Genomic DNA, 16,559 nt, shown 5'->3' with positions numbered 1-16,559 from the left:
TAAAGTTTCATCGTAGGGCAATCTGTAGAGCATTTGGACAAATTCGAAAAGAACAAAAATTGAATAAAAAGGCATGCATAGCAAGAATTACAAATAAAATTGTGTATAATTATATATATAAAACTTTTACAATTTCTCGCTATCGTTCGGTTACATAATTCACTTTTAAAGCTGCACACTCGATATACTCAAAATATAATATAAACAATTAGAAAAAAATTGAATAACAATACCATAACTCGATTGCTTCCGTTGTGAATTTGAGTGTGTTCACCTACAGGGAGAAGGTTGGGATGAGGCTTCTGGACTGGGTGTCTTAAGTAGGTCCAGGACCATTTACTGGGCCAGTTCCTTCATGCGGTTAAGAGCGCTGCCGGCCTTGAACCAGCCGATCTGCAGGTCGTTCAGGGTGTGGTTAAGCTTGATCCTCTCGACCTTGTCGCCGTTCTTGATTTCGGCATCTACGGGCTTTCCAGGCGCCAGGGAGTTTAGGTTGAGCAGGGAGATTTTGCTCGTGGGCTGGATCTGTTGGATTACAAAGATATGGTTAAAATGACCGTAGGCACAGAAGTCAAAAGTCGCAAACCTTATCGTAATCAGCGGGATTGGCGAAGGTGAGAGGCAGCAGACCCTGTTTCTTCAGGTTGGTCTCGTGAATACGGGCGAAGGACTTGACGATAATGGCACGACCACCAAGATGACGGGGCTCCAAAGCGGCATGCTCGCGGGACGAACCCTCGCCGTAGTTCTCATCGCCGACAGCCACCCACTTGATGCCGTTGGCCTTGTAGTCGCGGGCAACATCGGGAACTCCGCCCCAGCTACCGTTGCGCTGGTTCTTAATGTTGTTCATCTCGTTGTTTTCGTAGTTGGTGGCGCCGATAAACATGTTGTTGGAGATGTTGTCCAAATGGCCACGGTACTTCAGCCAGGGTCCGGCAGCGGAGATGTGGTCAGTGGTGCACTTTCCCTTTACCTTGATCAGCACAGTCAGATCGGTCAGATCCTGGCCGTTCCACTTGTCAAAAGGCTCCAGCAGCTGCAGACGCGTCGATTTGGGATCGACAGCCACCTTGACATTTTCACCGCTCTGTGGGATTTCCATATTGATTCTTGAAAACACTATAAATCAGTTTGGGAATTTAAGTGTACTTACGGGTGGGGGAGCAGTGTAGGTGTCCTGTCCGGGGTCGAAACCCTTGGCGGGCAGCTCGTCGCCGAAGGGAGCCTTGAGCTTGAACTTCTTGCCATCAGCACCAGTAAGCTCGTCGGTCAGCGGGTTGAAGTCCAGACGACCGGCGATGGACAGAGCGGTGACCAACTCGGGACTGGTGACAAAGCAATGGGTGGCCGGATTAGCATCGTTCCTGCCAGTAAAGTTTCGGTTGTAGGATGTGACAATGGTGTTCTTGTCGCCCTTCTTAACGTCCTTACGATCCCACTGTCCAATGCAGGGACCGCAAGCGTTGGCCAGAACGGTGCCGCCGAACTTGTCGAACACCTCTGAGATGCCGTCGCGCTCGATGGTGGCGCGGATCTGCTCTGATCCGGGAGTCACGTTGAAGGGAATCTTCGACTTGAGGCCATGGCTCATGGCATCCTTGGCGATGCTGGCGCAGCGACCCATGTCCTCATACGAAGAGTTGGTGCAAGAGCCAATAAGACCTACACGAATGTCCATAGGGTAGCCGTTCTTCTTCGAGTTCTCGCCCAGCTTGCTGATGGGATGGCCCAAATCGGGAGTGAATGGTCCGTTAACATGGGGCTCCAGGGTGTCCAGGTTGATTTCAATCAGCTCATCGTACTCGCAGTTTTTGTCAGCGGACAGAATCTTGGCCTGGTACTTCTGGGCTTCGGAGGCAATGCCAGCACGGCCTGTCGATTTCAGGTAATCAGCCATGCGCTGGTTGAAGGGGAACAGAGAGGTGGTAGCTCCGATCTCAGCACCCATGTTGCAGATGGTGGCCATGCCTGTACAGGAGATGGAGTCAACACCTTTGCCGTGATACTCAATGATGGCACCGGTGCCTCCCTTGACGGTCAGGATATCAGCAACCTTCAGGATAACATCCTTGGGCGAGGTCCAGCCGCTGATCTTGCCAGTCAAATTGACACCAATCACCTTGGGGCACTTCAGCTCCCAGGGGATGTCGGCCATCACATCGACGGCATCAGCACCACCAACGCCAATGCACAGGCCACCCAAGCCTCCACCGTTGGGGGTGTGTGAGTCAGTACCAATCATCAGCAGGCCGGGGAAAGCGTAGTTCTCCAGAATGATCTGATGGATGATGCCGCTGCCTGGCTTCCAGAAGCCCAATCCATACTTTGCACAGGTGCTGGCCAAGAAATCGTACACTTCCTTGTTCAGGTCCTTGGCACGGGCCAAATCCTTGGGTCCACCAATCTGCGCCTCGATTAAATGATCACAGTGAACAGTGGAGGGCACAGCCACCTTTTTCAGTCCGGAGGAGATAAACTGCAGCAGAGCCATCTGTGCAGTGGCATCTTGCATAGCCACGCGATCGGGGCGAAGGCGCAGGTACGAAGTACCGCGCACGATGTCCTGGTTTGCGGGATCGTCCAGATGCGAGTACAGCACCTTCTCGGAGAGAGTCAGTGGGCGGTTCAAGCGACCGCGCACCACTTCCAGGCGCTTGTTCAGTTTCTCGTACGGCAGGTAGACGTCCGAGTCGAACTTGGACAGAGCAACTTTAGAGGCGGTGTAGCAGGAGGCGTGGAATTGACGCACCACTGTGGCTTCGGACGCAGCATGCTTGCCCAGTCGGCACACCTGGAAAGCAGATAAGAACTGTTAAATATGGTGAAGTGGTAAACTTGACAATCAAGATTAAGTAATTAGCACAATGCCATTCTCTAGTTTATTTGCACTCCGCCATCTGTGAGATTTGATTGAGTAGATTGGTAGCGCAATAAACACTTGATTATCATGTCAGGAGGCCTCGTCACTTTAATTAAATTGATTCCTCTATCAGGAAATATGAAAATATCAAATGGCAGTAATGTTTTGTAAAAAAATACAATTTTGATAATTGCCAAGAGTACAATAATTTGGGGACCATATCTGTGATTATTCTTCTTTATTGTACATTAAATTTCACATACATATGTATATAACAAACGTACAACATTATTAGCATATGTTTCACTTGTTTTAAGATCAATATATTGCTAAGTATTAAGCTGTTATTTTTTAATTGTCTTGGAGTTTTTGAATAGCTTGAAATTATCAATTGATCCATTCACTGCTTCAGAATGAAATTTTTCAAAATATTTTTTTGAGATTAGTGAAATGATTGAAAGCTTAAATTGAACAATCGAAATATTTTAAGTGCAAGCCTAATTGCTTAAAGGCTCTTCGAATTGCAAAATAAAAAAATAAAAAGTAGCTGGAAATATAGTTTGGTTTGTTTATGCCGAGATAAAGAAAAGATAACTTAGCCTTTCAAAATGTTACAATATTCCACAGGCCCCTCCAATTCGAAGAACCACGTGACACATCTGTATGTACATGCAAGCAAATCGCAACAATTGCAATGGCAATTACGTCAAATAGGTCGTTAACTTATGGGCAGAGTACAGTGAAACCTTTCTCGAAGCTGACGTGGAAAAACCCCACTTGAAAGGAAAACTCCTCCAATGCGAGTGATACTAAGTTAAACGGCGCAACTTTTTAAGCTATATTTAGTGCGGCATTATCAAAGTGTAAGTAAACCTGTCACAGATAAGACGGTCCTCCGCCCCAAGATATATGCTCTAGAGGGTGTTCGCCTCCTGGTTAAATAACTGGGCCACGGCGATTATGTAAATGCAAATATGCCAACCATCGAACCCCCACGAATCGCTGTTAATTGTTGAGAGCTCACGATTTCGCATGGTTAACTACTGCGTATTCAATATACATGTTTGGGATGCAGGGACTGTAGAATCACAAACACTGCGAACTCGGTTACCTAACCACTTCGAATTTTATGATTTTAGGTTAGAAAACGCTGTGCGAAAAATTTGCTATTTTTCGCTGCCAACATCCTGCTGGGTCTGTAAGAAATTGGCAATGATTTTTGGCAAACTTTCGCGCAGTGCTCTGTCCAGTTGTCTTTATCGCAGCTTTGAATTTCGTGGTTCCATTCACAGATTCTATACGTAAACGTATATATGTGCGTGGTTATATTTGGACCGACTGGAGGCACAGGCTCCGCACTAGAACCTACCTGTGCCTGGGCGCTCATCAATCTCGCAGCCATGGTCGCGTCCTGATTAAGCGATACTCGAAATAAACCCGACGAAATTGATATTGCAGCAAATGCTTTGAAGCCGTCAAAATTTTCAGCCCTCTCAGCCGGAAGATTTCAAGACAGACTAACTTCTTTACCACGGCGACCAGTGTTAGCTGGCGTCGCGCATACGCGTCAGCAATGTCCCGCCGGCTTGTTTCCCGCCAAATCTGGGTCGTTATATACGTAGGATCATATGATGTTTATTAGTTTAGAATTAAAGCGATAAACATTTATTAATATTAAGAGATTTAATGGACTTTATGGAGTTAACTTAAATTGGAGTAAATGCTGAAATAATGCACTGACGACAAACCTATTTTTCTAAGCAGGGACTGGCATTGATTTGTTAGTTTTGAATTTTTATGTTAACATTCAGACGACAATAATAAAATATAATTTTAAAAGGTGCACCAAAACCACCGTTATTTTGATGATTGTGAATTTAGATAGTCGCACGATGTCTCGCATCGAGTAAATGTTGTTTAAAAATAACACAAAAATAAAAAAACGCAACCAGATTAAAAAAAATCACTGCGACAATAAGCGGAAATCATGGAATACATCGTTTACCTGTAGCCACCATTAATGTGCTCTAGCTTTTTTTTAGCAGCCAACGCAGACGACTACCGCTGTGCTGCCCAACACTGCCTATTTGTTTGCGTGGGCGGGTGATACTTTCCCACAACTGCGCGAATAATAAATAGGCTCGGCTGTGAAAAATGTTTGACGATGGCGAGTCAGCATTAGTCCTGATCCCCTTGCCATGTCCGAGCGTCACTTAGTGCACCAGATACCCGGGGAGTACCAGCCAGTGCCCAGAGAACCGGAAGAGCCAACCCCTTTGACCACATCCTGTTGCCGGCGTCCTCATTGCGGCCTAGGGCTCCAGGATGAGCGAAAAATCTGTTCCTGCAACCACGGCTACATCATACCAGTCCTTTTACTCTTCGTTCTGGTGATGATTGTGCTTCTGTTGCCTTTGGAGACCTACCATCGAAATGAGAACGGTAACAGCCCCGTTCCGGTGGAGAAGCCGTTACCATGTCAACTCGAACTGGTGGAGAGCTTGCCCTTGGGGTTGAACTACAGCCAATGGCAAAGCCACCCCCAACTGAGGAGCACCTTTGAGGCCTGGCAGCACCTCCTAGGCAGGGCAAAGGCCTCGTTGGACATCGTTTCTCCGCACTGGACACTGCGCGGCTTGGACGTCAACGATAGCAGCACCGGGCCTGGAGATCAACTCTTTCAGCAGCTTCTGTCGAATGGAGATGCCGGCAGACCCAAGCTGCGCGTGCGGATTGTGGTTAATCGCAGCCAAGATAGCCTGTGGCATGCTGATGCCCGTATCTTGGCTAATTACGGAGCAGCCGACGTCGTGGGCATTAATTTGCTGCACTCAAAACTGTGGTTAGTGGACGGGGAGCACTTCTACTTGGGCACAGCTAGCATGGACTGGCGATCACTGACGCAACGGAAGGAACTAGGTGTGCTGGCCAGAAATTGTCCCCATCTTGCCCTAGATCTGGGCAAGATCTTCAAGGCGTATTGGTACCTGGGCAGCAATGAAGTGCCAAAGAGCTGGCCGTGGATATACCACACACACATCAATCAAAGAAGACCGCTTTTGCTAAACATCAACAAAAAACATACAATGAGAGCTTATTTATCCACATCACCACCAGAGTTGATCGCTACTGGAAGGACCCGAGAGCTAGATGCTATTTTAGAGGCTATCGACAAGGCCACAGACGTTATACACCTCTCCTTAATGGAGTACTCTCCTCGGCTAAGACGGAATAACAAATTGGAGTACTGGCCGGTCATAGACAATGCCCTGCGTAGAGCTGCCTTGGAACGCGGTGTGGCTATTAAGGTGCTTATTTCATGGTGGAAGTATTCTGATCCCAGCGAGGATTACTTCTTGAGGTCCCTCCAAGCGCTCGACAAAATTACGGAAGAAGTGGATATACAAATGGTAATGAGTTTATACAAAGTATTGGCAAATTTATTGACAATTGCTTTGCTCTTGCAGCGACGTTTTGTTGTACCCACCACAAATGAACTGGAGAGGATTTCCGGCGGTAGAGTTAACTGCAACTCGTACTTAGTCACCGATAGGGTTGCCTTTATTGGCACCTCCAGTTTGTCGGGAGAGCATTTTACTTACTCAGCTGGCATTGGATTACTACTCCAGGACATGGACTACAACAATAATAGTATCCGTACAGATTTAATGGCAATTTTTATGCGGGATTGGTTTAGTCCCTATGCTTTGCCACTGAAACCAATTTTACGAATTTGAATTACGCTTTTAAATCCGCCGGCACTTTGCAACACCGCCATCAGCTGTTCATGTCATAACAAATGCAAAATCTAACCTCAAATTCTAAAATAAATTTAAGTTCCTCGCTCTCGAGTTAAAATAAAGCAAACATTAACCATGGCTAACAAGCCGACGCGCGATGTGATCGGCATCATCTTCAAGAACTTTTGGAAATCCCTAAGACCGCGGCAGTTTCGTGGGGATTACATTGGGGAGGACTATTTTGGGAATAAGTACTACGAAATTCCTGCAAATCCTTCGATTGGGAAGAGGAAGCCTTCCCGGTGGTTCGAGCCAGCGGATAAAGAAGCCTTCGACCAGGAGCTGACTGCCGAATGGGAGGCGTGGCTACGAGGGCGCCGGGAGGAGCCGCCCACCCGCGAAGAGCTTGTGAAAAATCTTCAGATAATGGACATGAAGAAACGCAACGCCGCCGAATTGGAAGCAACATACGCCAAGGGCAAGGACGACAAGGCACTGCCCAAGCAGGTGGACGGACCAACCATTGGAACCTTTCCCAAATACAAGGAGTATGAGTTTATTCCTGGCAAGGAGCCACCGGAGAAGTAACTCTATATTGGTTTTCCTTTTAATTTAATTTGTAAATATAGTTAAATTGATCTTAAATGTTTTACCATTCGTTCAAATCTAAGTCTTTAACAATATCCACGGCTCCACCCGCCTCATCGTAATCATCTTCCACTATTGCTGGCCGGTGGTTTTGTTTCTCGGGCTTCGCTTTCTTAGCCTTTTTGGCTTTAGGCTGCTCAACTTCCACCTCCTCCTCCTTGTGTACATCTCCATCGTCATCATCATCTGATCCAAAATGCAGGCCATCATTGCCTTCATCTTCCGAGTCCGAGGGGAAGAGTTCGACCTCGCCGTTTTCATTTCTCACTGGTACTCCGGTTTTGACCGGTAGTTTCTTTAGCTTGGGTACATCATAGTCCGCATTGATTTCATCCGTCTGCGCTGCCTGTCGTCGCTTCTTGGTCTCGTGTGTCTTTAGCCAGCTGGAATAGTAGACGTCCAGTGGAGTGCGCTTAAGACGGAGTTGCTGCTCCCAGGCGGCGACCGCCTGGGCATCCTTTATATCAAATGTGACGCTGCTCTTGCTACGTTGCTGCTCTATGAAGCGGCCACTCTCCTGAATCTTCTCAAGTAGCTGTTTAAGTTTTCGAGCATAATTGGCATTCCTGCATTCCTTAAGGTACGTTTTGATGGCCATGACAGTGGGCACCACCAAATCGCTAAAGGCCAGCGAGGCGGACTCATGAGCGAGATATTCCAACAGAAGCCCACACACCTGCTCGATCACCTCATCGCGGAAGCCATTTTCCGCCAACTGCCCTTTGTTAAGCCTTAGGACGCAGGTAAACTGCACTGGCTTCATGGATACCGCCGAGTGCTTGCGGTTAAAGGTATTGCTCTTTAATACCTCCACAATGAGTGGAAGCACCGGCACATATGTGTTTGTCTCTTTGGCCAGTGAAATTAGGGTCTGCAGACAGTGGAATCGCAATGGGAAGTACTGAGCGGTGGGTATCAGTCGAATCACTCCGGTGGCAATGGTAACAAGGGGATAAATCAGAGGCTGCAACTGTGGTTTGTTTGCACTTGCTCCCAGGAGATCTGCCCACAAGCGCAGGGAGTTAATAAATTGCCAGTTGTAAACCGCTTGGAAACTGTCCTTTTTCTTAAGGATCACTGCATTTCGCAGGTGAATGGCCAACTGTCGGATGTAAAGGAAGGCATGTTGATAACTGACGTTTAAATCCAACGCGAACATCTCCACCAGCGAGCGGCGCATAAAGTTGATTCCTGGTAAAGTGTTCGGCGACACGAACTTGGAATTGCGAACATAGGCCAGGTACATGGCTTTTAGAACGTGATTCAGCATGGTCGCCTGCAAGATAAATTGATGTTAGCCCTCCTGCTATAATATTCACAATAATTTTCCAGTTCTAAATATTTACCTGCTGTTTCCTGGTTATCTTCAGAATGCAAAGAAAGGCCAGAACTCTAACTGTTTCATCTCCAGTGGACCATAAGACAACCAAGCGCTTTAATATGGTCTTTCCAAGTGCCGAAAAAGGGACCACCATGCCAGCCATTTGATGCAGATGCTTCAGCAACACGCCCAAGATATTTGGACTAGACACCTGCTCCACCAGACGAATCAAATCGGTGAGGTAGTAGCGCAAACAGCCGCGCACCTTGACCCACTTCTTGTGCTTGTGCAGCGGTAGGCTGCTGTTGGGTCTAACGCCCAGCAACCGAATGATGGCGGGCTGCAGGTGGATTACGCAGAGCTGAATTACTCCATTAAACGCAGCTGCCCCCACTACTTTAAATGCGGCGGCATTAGGCTGGTTCTCTCCTCCGTCCGCTCCGTCGGCAGAGATACTGGCCAGGGCTGAATTGAAAGCCTGTATAACCTTCCGGACAATGTCAATGGATATGTTGGCCTGACCCAATTGCTGTTCCCACTGATGCAACAGGTTGAGGGTGATCTTTTGGATACCTCCAGCTGCCGCATCGTCCTCTTCGTCGATCTCAAAGTCACTCTCATCGCTAGCCACCTCTAAATCCTCGCTGGGTTTGTGGTACTTCTCTTCGTCATCCTCGTCGTCTTCACTTTCCTTAGTTCCCGTATCCTCCTTGTCTTTCTCATCCCCCTCTTCATCATCATCTGTGTCCAGTAAATTAAAGTCCAGTAGCTTCTTATCATTCTTTTTTAAGAAATCGTAAAACTCTGGGTCTATATCTTTAAGTCCTTCAAGCTCCTCTTTGCGGGATTTCTTGAATCCCTGTTTTGTGGGCTTCCCATTCCTCACTGGTTCGCCGACTTTCTGCTTCGGGTTTCTTGGGAGAACTTTCGATTCAGAGGATGTTTGCGGTTTCCCCTTCCTGAGGGCATCCTTGGCGGCCTTCTTTTTGCTTAGGTCAGGCTTAGATTTGCCCAGGGTCTTAACTTTTTTCGTTGCCAGCTTCATTTTTCAACGTGCAAACTAAAACAAAAATGCACGTGCGCTGTTCAACGGGGCTGCCACGCTGCTGAATTGTGGGCAGTGCTGCCATTGCGTTAGGAAAATACAGCTATATACTAGCTAAAGCAAAACTAAGCAAGTTTTAACAATTTAATTAAAATGCAACTATTATCTAGACATTATTTACAATTTATTTACAACTCATCCAGTTGGACTTCAAAGGCAATACAGTTGGAATAACTGAAATACAAATGATAGCTGTGTTTCCAAGCAAATCCAACAAATAAATTTTTCTACCTGAGTAAAAATTTTAAATAATTTGACACTGGCAAATTTCATTTATAATATAATATAATATAATATAATATACATATATATATATATATATATATATGTCGGTTTGTTGTTGTGGGCGGTCGCTGAAACATCGATGTTTTTGAAATCGATATTTCCATCGATGTTTCTTCACCTTTACCCTCAATTGCGTTTGTAATTTGCAATTGCACTTGCTTCGATTTGCAGTGACACGGGGAACCCGTGAGAAATGGCACTCAAGAGCCACATGTACAACGCAATACCCGCCGGCTTTGAGTCGGACGAGGAGAACATGGAGCACCTAATGAGGAACCTGAAGATCAAGCGCCTGGAGGACATCACTACAGGTGCTGGAATCGACGGTTGTAACTTTGACGCCACCTTGGACGCGAAGGCGGAGGAGTTTTTTAAGCTGTTCCGCGAAAAGTGGAACATGTATAGCAAGAAACAGTCGCCGCATCTGCGCCAGGAATTTGGAAGGGCTTTAATGGGCCATCAGGATCCCTTGCTCCTGGCCCTGAAGATCTTCGCCAACTGCCCCGACAGCAGCAACATCAAGACGAAGAGCTTGTCACATTTTGTGCTGGACACGGTTTGCAAGCTCCACAAGGATTTCCCGCATCTTGGCGAGGGCTGTGATCCCAACACCAGCATGATAGCCTTTAACTTTGTCAAGACCTCCGGCTTGCTGGCCCTCAACAATGCTGTGATCCATACCTACAGTCTACGCCAGATCCGCGACCTACTGCTTCCCAAGTTGCGCGAACTATTGGACAACGGGCTTTACAAAGAGGTCACCCAATGGTCCATCAGTCTGCAGCTGACGCACGAGTTCGACATGCTGGAACTGGCTTTCCCGCTGATTGCAATCGAGAAACTACCACTGGCCGAGGAGTATCTGGACCATGCCACACAGCAGAGGCTGCCCTTCGTCAAGTTCTTGGATTCGTTGCTGCACAAGGATAAGTCAGTCATAGAGCTCTGCGAGCATCTACTCGAGTAAGTATTTAAAAAACTGGTCTTGCAACTCAGCTAATTCTATCTTCACCTGCAGTCGTTACAAAAATCTCAAAATTTCCCATAACGTGCTCAGCTATCGACCTATGGCCAAGATTGTGGCGCGACTGGCCAAGAAGTATGGTTTTGACGACGCCGTCACGCCCAACTATAAGTTCACGAAGACGTGCAGCTATTTGCATTACCTTTACCGCGAGTACGAGAAGACGCGCATAAACCTGGCCAGTTTCCGGGAGGTTGTGAGCGTTCATGCCTTTGACAACGCGCTGCGCACGGACTTCGTAAAGTATTTGGCCTCTGCTGGAGCTCATTCTGAAGCCATCTACTGGTATACGGAGTTCAATATTGACCCGAAAGATTGTCCGTTGGAGATCGAGAGGCAGGTCTCTGAAAATGGCGCTGGAAAAGCGTCAGGCTGGGAATCCCCCGGCGAGGAACGCTGCCCTGGGAGTAAATGTGATATGTACCTGACCATGGACCTGCCCGACGAGTGCCTTATCATTGTGGACAAGGCTGATCAATTCGATCGTATGTTATACCATCTGCAGCAGGAGTGCGTCATATACCTGGATTCTGAATGGATGCAGAGCGTGTGCGGAGACAATCAGCTGTGCGTGCTACAGATCGCCACCGGCCACAATGTCTACCTGATCGATTGCCTGGCGCGGGAGAGCTTACGCTCCGAACACTGGCACTTGCTTGGGGCGAATATCTTTAACAACGTGAACATTCGTAAGGTGGGCTTCTCTATGGTCAGTGATCTCAGTGTATTGCAGCGGTCACTGCCCCTGCAACTGCGCCTTCAAATGCCTCACCACTACTTGGACCTTCGCAATCTCTGGTTGGAGTTAAAAAAGCAGCGCTTCGGCGTTGAACTTCCCTTCGGCAATGTAAACCGGGCAGGAGACGCCCTCACGGATCTCTCATTGGCATGCCTTGGCAAGAAACTGAACAAATCAAACCAGTGCTCAAACTGGGCCAATAGACCGCTGCGTCGCGAGCAGATTCTTTATGCCGGTGAGTCAGGGATTGGATTTTCGATTGAATGTAGCAAGACTAATTTTCTACTTTATAGCTATCGATGCGCGATGTTTGCTGCTGATCTACAACACGCTCATTGCACGCGTGTCCTCCATACAAGCGGCTATCGAAAAGAGCATCGCCAGCAATAACTTTCTCAGGCGGGGTGCCAATGTTAAGTGATTGAGGAGCTGGCCCTTGTTATACCCATGCTCCTTTTGAGGGATAGCGATTCTCGCGAAGACGACAAAGGCGTTCGCCGAACTTTAATTAAGTGCAAATGTTATATGTAGTTGCAAAGAGTATTTAACATATATTTAGTGACTAGCCAGGCAGCTGGGTTAGTGCCTAGTTAGGCAGTTTGTACACATGTTACAAATCAGAAGGAAACTATGTGACTGCGAGTAGCATATGAAAGAATGAATTTTATTACGTTACGATTTCATGCTCACTGTATCTCCATACTTTAAATACTTACATTATTCCAATTCATAAATACGCGTATTATTTGAATTCACACACGATCAAAACTGAATAAAAACAATGAATAGGATTGAACAATTGTCGGGAGCTAAATACTTAAAACAACATTGGCATCGGAATAAAATAAATGGAATCATATTACAACATTGTGCGATTATACCAGCGGTGTGGCATACTTGCTATCCCAGTCCCGCTCGAAAACATTCCGCAGATCACATCTTAGCGTATTAGTGGTCTCGGTCTCGAGGGTTTCGCTTAGCACCAGTCCAATGCCAGCGGTGTCCGTGAAGTAGTCTCCACTCCAGTTGGAAGTTCCGATGTAAGCCACTCGATCTGTAACCATGTACTTGTTGTGGTTAACACGGCCAAAGGGAATCTTCTCCTGGCTCGCATCAGTCGGCACTATGAATCGACGAATTTGTATATCAATTTTGTCTTTTTTGGATGCTAAGTCCTGCAGTGACCTGAGATACCGGTCCTCACTGGGATTCGAGTGCTTCCACCACGAAATAAGGAGCTTTACAGCCACGCCCCGTTCTACAGCCGCCTTTCGCAGAGCGTCGTCGATAAACGGCCAATAGTGGTGGTTCTTCTCGTATATGATCAGCGGATAATAGTCCATAACCGCAATATTTACGTAAGTTATGGCCGTGTTAATAGTGTTGAGGATGGCGTCCAGGTCGTCTGTTCGGCCTGAGGGTGAAAGGGGAGGCGGTGAGCTAGATAGGAAGCCCTCCATGCTAGTATTTTTGTTTACACTCAGCTGCATGGGCTGTTTCAAGTTGTAGTTGGTCGCGTAATTCCAGTCCCAGTTGGGAATGCGAGAGCTATCACTGTTGCCTAGGTACCAGTACTCTCCAAAGATCTTGGCCACATCATGGGCCAGTTTTGGGCAGTTTTGGACTAGCACGCCCATCTCCTTGACTTGGGTCAGTGCCCGCCAGTCCATATTGGCACTGCCCAGATAAAAGTGCTGGTCGTCCACCACCCACAGCTTGGTGTGGAGCACTCCGCTGCCAAAGTACTTGGGAAACGAAATGCTAACAACTTCGGCAGCGCCAGCGCTAGCTAACAACTTTGTGTTTAAATTGGGTGAGACACTAGAGGGTTCGCTCTGGGCAATGCGAATTTTGATCCTGGGCGACCTGCTACCGCCGTTTCCGTTGGCTAAGAGTCTTGCAAAGACATCCTCGCCCGGCCGAGTGCTGTTGTCCGACACCCCGGGCGTATCCTCGGCCTTCAGCGTCCAATAGAAGGATGCTATGTCTAGTGAGGTCTTTGCGCTCTTCAATAACTCCAGCCAAGCTTCGTAGGTGCTTAAGAATCGTGGACTACCGTCAGGATATGTTAGGCCAATAGGTATGGATTCCACCAGTTGTATGTTGCAGTCGAACTTCTCCTGCAGTCCATGACCCCGGCCCCCCTTGTACTGATGCAGTCGTGGTCGCGGCTGCAGAAAGGGAATGGTTTCTATAAATCAAATGCATGTGGGTGAAATCTTATATGAAGTACATACTTGAAAGTAGGAGCTGCCGAGGAAAAGAAGCATGAACAAGGACACCGTCACCATTTGTCCCGCCTGCTGGCCAGCCGCCTGCCTCTGTCCCTCCCCGGCGTCCTGAACGGTAGCAGTGTTCTGGACGGTGGTGCTATTGGCGTTTTCCACATCTGGCTCCTGGTCCTCGAGCTTCTTGTATTCCGGCATGTCCAATAATAGCTATATCTGGGATGAGCCACAAAGGCTTGCTTATCTTTATCGATATGGCAGGTGATTGATAGTGCTCACGGCTCTGTTTGATAGGCGCTAGAAGAATGGAAAGAACTAACCTGATCGGAACTGAAAAGAGTGATCCATTCCATTCCATTCCATAGTTCCTTCTCACAGTCATTACATTTCCCAACAGTGAAATAACGTGTGTGGAGAAGGGGTTGTCATTTTCTTGATTAATATTTACACTTTTACATGAAAAAAGTACCTGAAAGTACAATAATGCCTCACAATATGGGTATTTCAAAATGACAAATAATAGTTATCGTTTAATATTCAAGACTTGTCAAGCCCCCTTAATGCTTCTGGCTACGCCCATGCTTTCGCCGGGCAGCAAAACAAAGTCAGCTGTTTTTTTATCAACGTTTGTTTTTCTCGCAAAAATGCTGCGAAATGCATTAGCAAGCGGGTAAGTCCAAAAATAGACTGCAAAAATAGATTACATTACAGTTTTGCATTCCAGCAAGCTCAGACATTTGCTATCCTGTCCTATCGTGCGAAATTCGACAAGAAGCAGCAGCACAGCGAAGCCACTGGATGCCGGCACCCAAAAGGAAGTGGGGCACCATGAGAATTACGCCTCGGAGTGGTGGAATCAAAATGGAACCATGGGAGCTCTACATGCCCTGAATGAGATTAGGTAAGCTATACAGATATGATGTTCCAAAGGTTTATAGCTATGTCCTTTCCACCTTTCAGGGTTCCCTTTATCAGAGATGGCATCGTTTCGCGTGGCAATGTGAAGCCAGGTTACGTAAATACCACCAAGGTGTTGTTGGGTCAAAGTATTCTGGAGGTCGGATGTGGCGGAGGATTGCTTACGGAACACTTGGCACGCCTGGGTGCCAGGGTGACTGGCATAGATCTCGGCGAGAAGTTAATAGAGGTTGCTCGCGAGCATCTCAAATGCTCCAGTCCGGAGTTGGCCAGCAATGTGGTGTACAAAATGGAGCCCGTGGATCAGCATGCCAAGGCCAATTGCGAATGCTATGATGCGGTGATAGTGTCTGAAGTTCTGGAGCACGTTAACGATAAAGTGTCCCTGCTGGAGGCCAGTGTACGCAGCCTAAAGCCTGGAGGATCCATCTTCATCACCACTCTGAACAAAACCATACCTAGTTGGTTCGGCGGCGTGTTACTCAGCGAGTATGTTCTGAATCTGGTGCCCAGGGGAACGCACCACTGGGACAAAATGATTTCGCCCTTGGACGTTCAGCGCATATTGGATACGAGTAAGTTTATCTGAGGCTTTATATTCAGATTAGGCTATCCTTTAACCAGCCCCTATAAACTTTTTCTGTCGTTCATCTGCAGTGAACTGTCAGACGGTGTTGGTAAATGGAAGCACCTACGATTTTTGGAGCAACACCTGGCGATGGATCAACAACAACCAAATGTGCTACGCCTTGCAGGCGGTGAAACAAGCACAGCGCGAGTACAATTGAATTCGTATTTTTATTTAACTAAAAACTAAGTCACGAGTGTAACAACTAAGTAGTAAACTATTCGTCATCCGAGCGTGGTTTCTTAAAGTGCTGCCTCTTCATGGCATGCGGACTCTCACTATCTCCGCCGATTTGCTTCCTTTTGAAGTCCTTTTTGGTGTTAAACTTCTTGCTCATGCTGCCGGAGACTGTGGGAGCCTTGTTGGCATAATAAGCCTTTACCATGTCTTGGTCAGATACTTCCTTGGGCTGCTCCGGCCTTGTGCGGCCCTGCTTTTCCACCAGATCCTGCTCCATAAGAAGTTCTAGCTCCGGATTCATGCCGCGGAAACTGAGGCGTCCGTCTATCAGGCCGGCGCAAGTCGAGTAGCTGGACTCAACCACGAAATTCGAGGTGGAATTGAGCATCTTCTGGTTGATCTCGTTGGAGTACAGTGCCCTGCTCTGCTCATCGGCTGCCTCCTTTTCCACTTTAACTTTTGTGCGCTGCATGAACTTCATGTCCAGGACACCACGCGAAAGTCTCGGCTTTGATTTGGCTGGCATTTTCTTAATTTATTTTTGAATTTAATAGCATAGAAGTCCCTTTGAGTTTAAATATAAGGGCGAAAACATCAGACACGTTTATTTTTTTCAAAAACAGAATGACCGAGCAAAACAAATGGGGAAAGCCAGTGCTGCAAAGCGTCCTTTAGCATAGCTAGAAAACGTGGCGCGCCCTCGTGTTTATGCGATGTATGGAGTAAATATTTAAATTACTGTTGAAAACTAAAACAATTCTACGTTATCAAGCTGATCTTTTTAACATTCGCTAAACTTTACCAAAAACGATATTATAATAATAATGCTAAGAAAACTTCCAGCTGTGCTGATACGTGCTCTGAAAACGATCAAGACTAG

At 47.1% G+C, this 16,559-nt stretch overlaps 8 protein-coding genes across 8 annotated transcripts; 4 read left to right on the top strand and 4 right to left on the bottom strand.

Moving 5' to 3' along the window:
* Positions 1-78: 78 nt before the first annotated feature.
* On the bottom strand, positions 79-4,391 carry LOC117150369 (probable aconitate hydratase, mitochondrial). The gene is made up of 4 exons (XM_033317231.1): positions 4,233-4,391; positions 1,157-2,794; positions 587-1,090; positions 79-525 (listed from the first exon to the last, which is right to left on the bottom strand). Exons 1-4 carry the CDS (start codon positions 4,263-4,265, stop codon positions 337-339), a joined length of 2,364 nt encoding a protein of 787 aa, XP_033173122.1. The 5' UTR covers positions 4,266-4,391; the 3' UTR covers positions 79-336.
* Positions 4,392-4,935: 544 nt separating this feature from the next.
* Positions 4,936-6,741, top strand: LOC117150372 (phospholipase D3). The gene is made up of 2 exons (XM_033317234.1): positions 4,936-6,273; positions 6,331-6,741. Exons 1-2 carry the CDS (start codon positions 5,062-5,064, stop codon positions 6,598-6,600), a joined length of 1,482 nt encoding a protein of 493 aa, XP_033173125.1. The 5' UTR covers positions 4,936-5,061; the 3' UTR covers positions 6,601-6,741.
* On the top strand, positions 6,717-7,248 carry LOC117150374 (NADH dehydrogenase [ubiquinone] 1 alpha subcomplex assembly factor 2). Its single transcript, XM_033317236.1, has one exon. It carries the CDS (start codon positions 6,739-6,741, stop codon positions 7,189-7,191), a length of 453 nt encoding a protein of 150 aa, XP_033173127.1. The 5' UTR covers positions 6,717-6,738; the 3' UTR covers positions 7,192-7,248.
* LOC117150370 (nucleolar complex protein 2 homolog) lies at positions 7,199-9,677 on the bottom strand. The gene is made up of 2 exons (XM_033317232.1): positions 8,598-9,677; positions 7,199-8,527 (listed from the first exon to the last, which is right to left on the bottom strand). Exons 1-2 carry the CDS (start codon positions 9,615-9,617, stop codon positions 7,253-7,255), a joined length of 2,295 nt encoding a protein of 764 aa, XP_033173123.1. The 5' UTR covers positions 9,618-9,677; the 3' UTR covers positions 7,199-7,252.
* Positions 9,678-10,066: 389 nt separating this feature from the next.
* Positions 10,067-12,516, top strand: LOC117136454 (exonuclease mut-7 homolog). Its single transcript, XM_033297382.1, has 3 exons — positions 10,067-10,925; positions 10,981-11,960; positions 12,019-12,516. Exons 1-3 carry the CDS (start codon positions 10,156-10,158, stop codon positions 12,144-12,146), a joined length of 1,878 nt encoding a protein of 625 aa, XP_033153273.1. The 5' UTR covers positions 10,067-10,155; the 3' UTR covers positions 12,147-12,516.
* On the bottom strand, positions 12,363-14,249 carry LOC117136462 (phospholipase D3). Its single transcript, XM_033297394.1, has 3 exons — positions 14,233-14,249; positions 13,963-14,169; positions 12,363-13,896 (listed from the first exon to the last, which is right to left on the bottom strand). The coding sequence occupies exons 2-3, from the start codon at positions 14,149-14,151 to the stop codon at positions 12,601-12,603; spliced, it is 1,485 nt and encodes a 494-aa protein (XP_033153285.1). The 5' UTR covers positions 14,152-14,169; positions 14,233-14,249; the 3' UTR covers positions 12,363-12,600.
* A 273-nt stretch (positions 14,250-14,522) lies between these two features.
* Positions 14,523-15,746, top strand: LOC117136471 (ubiquinone biosynthesis O-methyltransferase, mitochondrial). Its single transcript, XM_033297407.1, has 4 exons — positions 14,523-14,623; positions 14,678-14,854; positions 14,914-15,446; positions 15,529-15,746. Exons 1-4 carry the CDS (start codon positions 14,532-14,534, stop codon positions 15,657-15,659), a joined length of 933 nt encoding a protein of 310 aa, XP_033153298.1. The 5' UTR covers positions 14,523-14,531; the 3' UTR covers positions 15,660-15,746.
* Positions 15,651-16,333, bottom strand: LOC117136479 (M-phase phosphoprotein 6). The gene has a single exon (XM_033297419.1). It carries the CDS (start codon positions 16,203-16,205, stop codon positions 15,717-15,719), a length of 489 nt encoding a protein of 162 aa, XP_033153310.1. The 5' UTR covers positions 16,206-16,333; the 3' UTR covers positions 15,651-15,716.
* Between the last annotated feature and the right edge of the window lie 226 nt (positions 16,334-16,559).

This window comes from Drosophila mauritiana, chromosome 2L (genome assembly GCF_004382145.1).
Source record: "Drosophila mauritiana strain mau12 chromosome 2L, ASM438214v1, whole genome shotgun sequence".
In the NCBI taxonomy this organism is placed as follows: domain Eukaryota; kingdom Metazoa; phylum Arthropoda; class Insecta; order Diptera; family Drosophilidae; genus Drosophila; species Drosophila mauritiana.
The sequence above is the reverse complement of the archived record's forward strand: the minus strand, read 5'-3'. Positions and strand labels throughout refer to the sequence as shown.